The 9,500-nt window shown below is 45.5% G+C and overlaps 1 protein-coding gene across 1 annotated transcript; it reads left to right on the top strand.

Annotated features, from left to right (window-relative positions):
* Positions 1–309: 309 nt before the first annotated feature.
* CDKN2C (cyclin dependent kinase inhibitor 2C) lies at positions 310–6,820 on the top strand. The gene is made up of 2 exons (XM_084852550.1): positions 310–804; positions 4,893–6,820. Exons 1-2 carry the CDS (start codon positions 676–678, stop codon positions 5,280–5,282), a joined length of 519 nt encoding a protein of 172 aa, XP_084708676.1. The 5' UTR covers positions 310–675; the 3' UTR covers positions 5,283–6,820.
* The last annotated feature ends 2,680 nt before the right edge of the window (positions 6,821–9,500 follow it).

Below are 9,500 nucleotides of genomic sequence, written 5' to 3'. Positions count from 1 at the left end.
GCAGCTGAGCGGCTGCCGGCTACCGTTAACCCTCTCGCTGCCGCGGCTTGGAGTAAAGTCAGCCCCGGGGACGGGCGAGGAGGGGGCAGATTTGTGTAAAACCACCACACACGCGAACACCACCTACCCTCTCGAGATCATGAATGGAAGCTGACACGGGAAAAGAAGCCCGCGTTGGATGTCGGGCGTCGCCTGGAAAGAAAGGTGGGTGGCTGTTTCTCGCCTTTCTCCTTTTCCTCCTTCTCCACCAATCTCGCTCTGTCTCCCCGCCTCCAACTTGTTCTTCACCTCCTCCGTCTATGATTACACATTTCAGTTAGGCTGCTCGTGGGGCATGAGACGCCTGCCGAAGGGTACATGGCCATTTATTTCTCGCCCTGGCCGGCCAAGGTCCTCGCGGGGGGGGGGGGTGCTGTGCGTGTTAGAGGTGCAGAGATCTGCTTTTCAAGCGGAGCTGCGGCGCAGTGTGTATCACGTGTGAACCCAAGGGGCGGGCTTTTGGCAAGGAGCTTTTTTACGATTATTTACTACAAAGGTCTACTCCAGATTAACATCCCCACTCCTGTCAGTTTCCGATGGCCATGCCCGGTTAAAAAATCATCATCATCATTTTAAAAAAATAATAATTACAAGCCCAAGTCATCTGCTCGTTGCCGATCGTCACTCGCCTAAGGAATGGCCGAACCTTTTGCGAATGAGTTGGCGTCCGCAGCTGCCAGAGGGGACCTAGCGCAAGTTACTAATTTGTTGGAAAAGAATGTAAACGTCAATGCACAAAATGGATTTGGGAGGACTGCGCTGCAGGTTGGTATCCAGACGGACAGAGGCGATCTTTCACCACTAGGTGAACTGGTTTGACGGGGGAGAGGACCGTTTTAAAGAGGGAAGGGGACGGGGGGGGGGAAATATCAGCATTTTTTAAAAAGCGAGCTGGATGCCATATTTTATAACTTTAGCGGCTCCAGCTCCCTAAAGTGACGTACTTTAAGTAAAACTGGTCAATAATGTTTTTAAATCTCGGTATCAACTCGTCTACACATTAACTCGATTTTTTAAAAGAGAAAAAGAACAACAACCTTTTTTTTCTGGGGCAGGGAAGCAAGTGGAGGAGGGGGGGAGGGGAAGAAACCTTCCTGGCTAGGTCGTGTTTCAGAGCAGGTCGGTAAACACCTCGTTTCTATTCTTTGAAATCCCGATTATATGTTTAAGTTTCTAAAAGCGGGGGTGTTCTGTGGCTGACGAAAGCGAGGGTAGTTGGGGCTTCACTCTCCTACACTTTCCTTCTTTCTCTCCCACCGTGGCGAGCATATTTTTTCCCCTCTCAACTATTGCCACTGAATAGGTTAAGATGTACATGAAAACAGTTGGGATATCTGAATCTCTGACTTAAAAAAACCCGGCGCTCTGTTATTTCCCATCCGTCTTATTCCTTGGAGTAAACTGGTGGATCGCTCGGCGAGGATTTCCTTGCCGTAGGTATAACGTCGTCTACACCCATTTCCAGTGTTTAGATTTACAGGCGGCAGTTGGAGCCCTTCCAACAACTAAAATCCTGGACCCGCTGAAAGATGTTTTCTTTTGAGAACATCGCATAACGGTGCTGAAAGTCTTACAGTCCATGAAAATGAAAAACACAGCCACACAAGAGATGTAAAAACCATAGGTGAAAGCCTGCGACTGTTTTGCGAGCCAGGCAGCAGATCAAGTCTACATTTGGGACTGTTGATTTGGCTTCTTAAAGAAATGTGATTTGTACTTTAAACTGCACAAAGGTGGCCCTCTTTCCGAAATGTTGTCATTGGATACCATGTGGAGGGGGTGAAAAATAAGAGAAACCCCCCTTGTTTTTTAAAGAAACTCCTTTAATAATAACCTCTTGGTGGTGTTTTCCTCTCTCATCCAATTCAGCTCAATAAGCCTCATTCCCACCCCCTTGTCTATGAAGGATATAAATGTCAAAGTTCTTCTAGGCTCCTCTGACACCTCATAGGGAAACCATCAAAGCCCAAGTGACCAGAGGGGAGACAGAGGGCTGATGGAGGAGGAGGAAAGGTGTAGCACATTTCCACCTCCAAAATAGGACTCCCATTTTGGGAGTGCAGAAACAAAACCAGTGATTTTCCCCACCCCAGGACAATCTCATGTTTTGCAGGGGTATATTTTCTAGGCAGGGATGCCACACCGAGCTGTCTTGGCCAGGGGCATGTCTTTTTCCACCACCCACTTTTTATTTCACCTTCATCATAAAGGATTGTTTGAGACACACTACCAACGCACGCACACACCCCTAGAATAAAAGCTAAACACAACAGAAGAGGCTGACTGCTTATTTTCAGTATGTATAATCAAGATAGATTTAGTGGGTGGATGAGAGAACTTGAGAAAGTTGATAGTCAACACAGTCCCCAATATTGCTTACCCTTTATTATACACCAAAGAAAGTGAAAACACATGTTCTCTTCTGTCCCCTGGCGCATTCAGTTTTTCGCTATTATTTTCTCTGAACTTCGCAGCCCCACCTTCTCCTTTTTGAATCAGGTGTTTTAGACCAGGCCTCCTTTTTAGATTTGGCCAAGAAAGGTCAGGTTTACCCTTGTAAGCCTTTTATTTCCTATCTGTTTCCTTCCATTGTGTGGGGAGGAGAGGGAAATCCACATCAGAAACACTCACAAGGTTATATAAACTTCAACTTTTTTTCCTATTTGATCTCATGTATCTTCCTCCCTTTACCTTCCACCCTTAGGTGCCTCGTCCTGCTTTTCTTGCTCATCCCCAAATTGCATAGGGTTCCATATGCTGGATGAGAGCTTAAAAGCATAACTGGTGTGTGTCGGTTCTGTCAAACTGCTGAAGGACCATCCTTTTTGTTTCCAGAAGACTCACAACACTCCTGCTATTTGCAGTGAAAGTGAGATGTACCACAAAGCACGCAGCTATTTCCCTGTCAATTCCCCGCTTCCTATGTGCCATTTCAGGCTAGCTGCTGCTGTGCATTCCGGTTCTCGTGTTTCCCCCTCACAAAGCTTTGACTTCCCTCTTATTTTTACAGCTCTTTCCAGTTTTGTTTACTGTGACTGCTGCTCTTGTGTATGCTGAAAGTAGAAGACAAAATTCCTTGCAAGGGGAAATCGTATAAGGCTCATATATCCCCTTCAAGAAGGGTGGGTAGAACAGGGATGAAAAAATATTGAAAGCAAAAGAACACATCATCCTTCAAAACTGGCTCTTCCAAAAAACAAAGAACTTGACCGAAGCATAACCTTCAATGTGTGATATTACAAAAGATCTGGCTGCATCTTTTTAAAGTCACCAAGTCTAGAGGTTTCAGGGAGCCTGGGAGTCTCTGAGCTGGACAGTCCTGGGCCCTCTTACGATTTTATAATGTTGTGATATCAAATCGTTTTTTGTTTTCACAGAAAACGGATGATGCTGAATCTTAAGAGCGATGCTTTTAGTGATAGTCACAAAGTGTTTACACAAAAGAAAGGGGACTTTTAGGGAAGCCAGCAGCTTTTTAAAACTTTCCATTCAAACCACACTTAAGAACTTCAGAAAGGTTTTTGCCCCTCCCCATTTACCAGAGGAAACCAGGATGTGTGTTCATTTGCATTAATCTAATTGTAATAATATCAAATGAAACCAAGACTGTGATCCTATACACTCTTACTTGGAAATAAGGCCCATTGAATTCAGTAGGATAGTCTTCTCAGTAAAATACTGCATCAAACTTGGCTGCCAACAGGTAGGAGTGAGGGACAAACACACCCACTATATTTAATTATGCAAATGCTATCTTTTGTGATCCGTATGCTAAGTCTAAAATGTATGCGTAATGGGATTATATTACAGTTTCTTGCAAATGCAGGAGTAACTATTCCTAATGTGTTATCTTCCTCTAATTTCCCCTTTACCTCATTCAGCCTGGCAAAGTCCCATTATGTGTTTGACCTGATTGGTTGATTGCCCAAAGAAAGCTCGTAGATGCTTTATTCTGCCACACATGGCATGGACACACTATTTAGATGAGAAACCGTGTTGTTGATCTCTTGTCCCCTTTATTTTACCGGCACTGATTTCCAAGTAAATTAGGTTAGAGTTGGAATATAAAACCCCTGGATTTCAGTGGGTCCTACCTTCCAATACTGGGTTTAGCGTAAAGGGCGAGATTGATCATATTGGCAAAGAACAGGTTGATGTCACCTGATGTCCAGTCCTCGGTACTGGGGCAGGAACATACATCGACATTATTCCAGGTAGTTATCCCTAGTTATCTCAGCAGAGAGGTCCACCCACCCCAATCTCTTTCTACTGACCACAGAGTTCAGTATCAAGTCCTCAGCATCCCAAAGGGCAAGGAAAACTTCGCATCACGTCAGTAACACCTTCGCAATTGTGTGTTCACTTCCCCGCCCCCTCTGGATTCGGCAGGTGGAGCGTCTCCATCGTCATATCTACGGGGGCGGGGGGGAATAGAATTTTTGTCCACACCGCTGTTAAAAGCGGGGGGTGGGGGTGGCATCCTTAGGAATGCAGGCTATTGAACGCTGAGGAGTGGGCAGTAAGGGGGAGGCTCAAAACAGGTAGCAGGGAACAGCTGGAGCGATCCTAAAACACACCCATTTGGAAGTGGTTCTATGAAACGTGAGATGTTCGCATTGAAAGTGGCCGAGGTTAGAGGAGAAGAATTAGTATCCTGTTATCCGCCCCGAGCCCTTGGGATGGGGCGGGCCCAACTGAAGCACAAACATAAATCTATATGTTGGGTTGTCTAACCCAAATCAAGCCAGCGACTAAGGGTGTGGGGATACGCGCGTCATATGTGAATCCAGCTCAGTTGCATGTCCCCTGTCCCCTTCTCTTGCCCTTCTCTCTTCCCCGCCCTCTGCTGACAGGTGATGAAGCTAGGTTATCCGGAGATCGCCCGGCGGTTGCTGCTGCGAGGCGCCGACCCCGACCTGAAAGACGGCACCGGCTTCGCAGTCCTCCACGACGCGGCCCGCGGCGGCTTCCTGGACACCCTGCAGACTTTGCTGGAGTTCCAGGCGGACGTGAACGTAGAGGACGGCGAGGGCAACCTGCCCTTGCACTTGGCCGCCCAAGAGGGCCACCTCCCCGTCGTGGCCTTCCTGCTCGACCGCACGGCCAGCCGGGTGGAGCATCGCAACAAGCAGGGCGCCACCGCCTACGACCTGGCCAAACTCTACAAGCGGAACGCGGTCGCCGAACTGCTCGAGGGCCGCTGCAGCAGCCGGCGGAGGGAGGGCGCCGTCAGCGGGGACTGAAGCGCCCGGCCCCCCTCGCCCCGGACTCGAACTCTGCCCAAACGGCCCTGCTTTTCCCGCCCAACTTCTGTCTTCATCTTAATCAACATATACCAACAAATTATGTAGGTCTTTTTCAATTGCAGACATAGGGGTGATTTTTTCCTCTCTCAATGAGAAAAGAAAAAGAAATCACGCCAGTAGCAGCTTTCCGCGAAGGCGGGCTAAGCAAGCCAGCCCCGACGGTCGCTCGCTTCTTTTAGGGCGCAATCCTATACATGTTAAGACCGGGGAAAGGCCTTCAGCAACCAGCACTCCCCATCCAGCCATGGGAATTGTAGGAGTTTTTGCTGCCTAAACATGGATAGGAGTCTGCTTTGAGTTCCATTTTTCTTGGTAGATAGGCGGGACTCAAATCAAATGAATAATGTTTTTAACTTGTTTTGTTCCTGCTTAACCCGTCCTTCACTTAAAAAAAAAAAAAGAATTGTACAAGGACCTGCTTTGTGCTTGCTGATTACTTTCTTTTTTCAAGATTTTACGAGGCTTACTGTGATCACCCCCTCCACTGAAAATCTTCGCATGAAGGAGTGTACCACCATGCTGTGAAAGGGCTTTGTGCCCGAAATGGGAGAAATGTGAGGGGGGGGGGAGATTTCTGGACCTGTGAAAACCAGTATTTTTATACTTAACTAGATGGTGACACTAACAAAATCCCGCAGAAGTACAACCTTCGCTGGAAGTATTTCATTGTGATTTTTATTAGTAATATTGTTGCCGTTATTATCCCTCCTAAACCATTTTGTTCTGAAGAACGTTCTGTTGAAATCAGGATCGAGGTTTAAATTGATTCATTGAGTGTCTTTCTGTGTGGGTGAAGCAAAAGGTGTCTGTGTTTGGATTTGTATTAATGTTCAAGATTCAGAATTGGGCAATTTTGGTCAGAAAAAGAGTATTTGTTTTTTGCAGAGTTTTTTTTGTAAAGATCTGTTATCAAGTCCTGAATTTCACAAACTGAGGGGGACACACACACATTGTTTTAGATATTAATCACACAAACACACATAGGCCAGTTTTCAAAACTGACTTTGAAATATGAACATTAAGTTCTAAGATTAAATCATGCATTTACTGGCTTGATCTGACTTTTGGGACTGCCTCAAGATCCTTCTCAGATCTAGTTTGTTTCAGATCCACACCATTTACTCCAGAAAAGTTCCATTTGTTCCAATAGAATTAATCTAGATAAGTGTTTCTGATTATGGGTTAAGATTTGAGAATGTTGTTTTACAGAGCCAATAAATCATCCTAAACGTCCATGTACTATGGAAGTTCAAGGAAATACATCTTTCAAAAGCACACACAAAAAGTGAATGAAATTGGACTTTTAGTTCTGATGTTTTAGTTTTTAACCTTTCCAGTAGAAAAAGGGGGGGGTGTTAAAAACTGATATACTTTGTATGAGAATAAACTATAAAACTTACAACTTTTACCAAGTATTTAAAATGCTCTCACCTCTCATACTGCTAGTTTTCTGATTAAAAACCTCAGTGTGTTAGAAAGTTGGAGTGTATATATTTTTATTCTTATTCTTCCCAACAACAAAAAAGTCCCAGCAGACTGGCCACCGAAAAGGTGGGATGTATACCTGAATGAAGGAAGGGAGACACTGAAAGATACGAGGATCACAAATGTGGAAACGTGGGGTTTGCTTTAAAAAAAACGATTTTGGATAATTGTATTCAAGAACTAACATGGGCCAGGTCGAACTGTCGGTTTCACTTCCTGGAAAACTTCAAAATCCGGCTTAAAATAGGAACTGGACAACTCCCTCCCTCCCTCCCCCATTGAAAAAAGAAGTTTATAAATTATATCGGGCACCTTTGCCCACTGTTAAAACCAGTGCCCCTTCTAAACTGTATAAGGTTCTCTTTCTCTATACCGAGGTTTCAGAAGGGTCAGTTAAAAAACAGTGCGTTCCAGTGCTAATAAAAACAGTGACCTTTTTTGCAAGCCAGAGTTTAACCCCATCATACCCCTTTCTAAACTGTCTCTTTTCTAGTGAAACCAAAGCCTAGACATTAGAAAGCAAATCGAAATCTAAATCCTAACCCTGGAGGAGAAAGGAATTTGTAATTTCTTGAAAATCTGGAAATTTATTTCCGGTAGGGTAAGTTGTCCCGAGTTGATGCTCTTTAAAGTTGGGGGGGGGGGTATTTAAAGAATTTAAACTATTAATATTCTAATCTGGTATATAAATTGTCAGTCCTCTAGTAGGTAACAGGAGCTGGCTAATGGGCTACAAAACAAAATGTAGTCAAGTGATCCTTGGTTAAAAGAAGCATTATGAATTCAGTGAGGTTTCAGAAATGAGTTTTATGGTTTACCAGCTGTAAGGCCAAATTAACAGGCACACTCGTTTCTTTTCTTTTTAAAGTTTCAGTAGTATTTTTAGGAATTCCTGCCCTTGATATTATCAACTTAAAAGCAAATAATGTGAATGTAGTTTCTCTTAAATCATACTTGGGGTAGTGGTGGTATTGTTACATTTGTTTACTGGGAGTTCGCACAAGAAGTCGTGGTCTTGTCCTTACAAGTAGTTGTAAAGAGAAGTTCAGGACACATATAATAACACAGTGATTCTCTAGGGTGGAAAGTAAAAGGAGGGCAGACCTACACAACTGTCCTCGTACACAAATGTGTTGGAACATTTCAAAAACAAATGAGAAGGCCATCGTTGCCTGGAGGGGGCTTTATTTGACGTACAGGCACTGCCAAAGGGGTGAGTGGCGTCCATCCGAAGGACAGTTACACCATGATTTCAATAAGATTTACCACCAGGCAAGGAAGTTTAAGACTGAAGTTGTATTTGCAAGTAAGTCTGACTCATTTCAAACGTTCTTATTCTCCATTCGAGTATGCTTGGGATCGTAGCCCAAAGAGGTGCTTATTTTAGCACTAATACTTGGAACCAAAGAGCCAATACATTGTTTAGGTCGTGCCGAAATCGAATAAAACGACCAAACACAAATCTATACGTCTCGGGGTTAATAGTTAATGAATAACCTAACATAGGAGATAAAGAAATTTACACGCGACAGATTTCTGCGTTGGGCAGAGATGCGCGTGAATCAGCTCGCGCTCTGCTACAAGATAATCCCTGTAGCCTTTGGAAGTGACTGGGATGAGTTTCAAACTTACTTTCAAAGGAAAGAGGGCTGTCACGAGCAACGTTTGCCTGGAAATGGGTCCAAATTATTTCAGTGGAACTTCCTTCCCCAGGGAGGGAAAATGAGGCCAGGATCTCACCACGAGACGCTTTCCAGGAAATTCAGCCCCCTGGCCAATCCTGCGATTTCTCATTGCTACATATATATTTTACTTGGAACCAAGTTCCTCTGACTTTCCTCGAGCTTGTTTCCTTCGAACGCCCGAATCCTGGCACCGTGGGCTTGAAAGCAAGTGCCATTGTTTTCAATAGGACCGACTTCTTCCAAGTTTAAGGGTATTTAGGGTTTGGGAGAACTCCCTTACTTGAAAGGAAGTTCCACTGAAATCAGTGCCACTTGCTTCTAGATGAAGGGAATGCAAGTCCAATTCGAATAAGTTAGGGGAGAGAGGGGAGATCAGGAAACAGGCAACAATCCAGCGTACACTCAGCACCACACATGGTATTCGGCTCCCATGGCAATCCATGGGGCTTACGCGCGCAGAACTCTGCCGAAAGGGGTGCAGAAAGTTAATGGCCAAGTTCCTGACAATGGCTCGCTGCTCAACTACAAAATTTAGGTGTAGGACGACGCATCGTTTAAATCAACCCATCCCTTCTTTCCTGGCCTGGTCTGTGTTCGATAAAGCATGGATGCGCCCCTCCGCAGAGGAGACGTGCGTAACTGAGCGGCTCCACCAGGCAGCGCGGGCTGCGGTTCGTGGCAGGTATGGCGTTGAGAGGGGCCGCCAGAGCCACCAAGCGCCGCCGCTCTCGTTACTTGTTCGTCTCTTTCTGAAGCCTCTCTATTGCTGCATGGCCTAGTGATAAATCAGGCTAACGTATAATGGCCATCCACATCCAAGCCCCGCTTCTTCCCCAAGAAGAGCCAGGAGGAGCGCGCCTGGCCCAGCGGCAAGGCGCTCAAAATGTCGGAGCTGCTCATGGCTTCCGCGCCGCGCGTCCTTTCGGTCAACGCGGCTCTCCTCTCGCGTCTCCTGAAGGGGATCTGCAGTGGTTCAAGCCCCCCC

Source organism: Heloderma suspectum, chromosome 4 (genome assembly GCF_057233095.1).
Source record: "Heloderma suspectum isolate Gila_16-S chromosome 4, 16-S_ref, whole genome shotgun sequence".
In the NCBI taxonomy this organism is placed as follows: Eukaryota; Metazoa; Chordata; class Lepidosauria; order Squamata; family Helodermatidae; genus Heloderma; species Heloderma suspectum.
Note: the sequence above shows the minus strand (reverse complement) of the source record. Positions and strands in the feature narration are given on the sequence as shown.

Excerpts from the sequence above, each read along its gene's own strand:
- CDKN2C (XM_084852550.1), top strand. The coding sequence starts at position 676 with ATGGCCGAACCTTTTGCGAATGAGTTGGCGTCCGCAGCTGCCAGAGGG. Across the intron at positions 805-4,892 it reads TTGGGAGGACTGCGCTGCAG|GTGATGAAGCTAGGTTATCC; the intron begins GTTGGTATCCAG and ends CTCTGCTGACAG.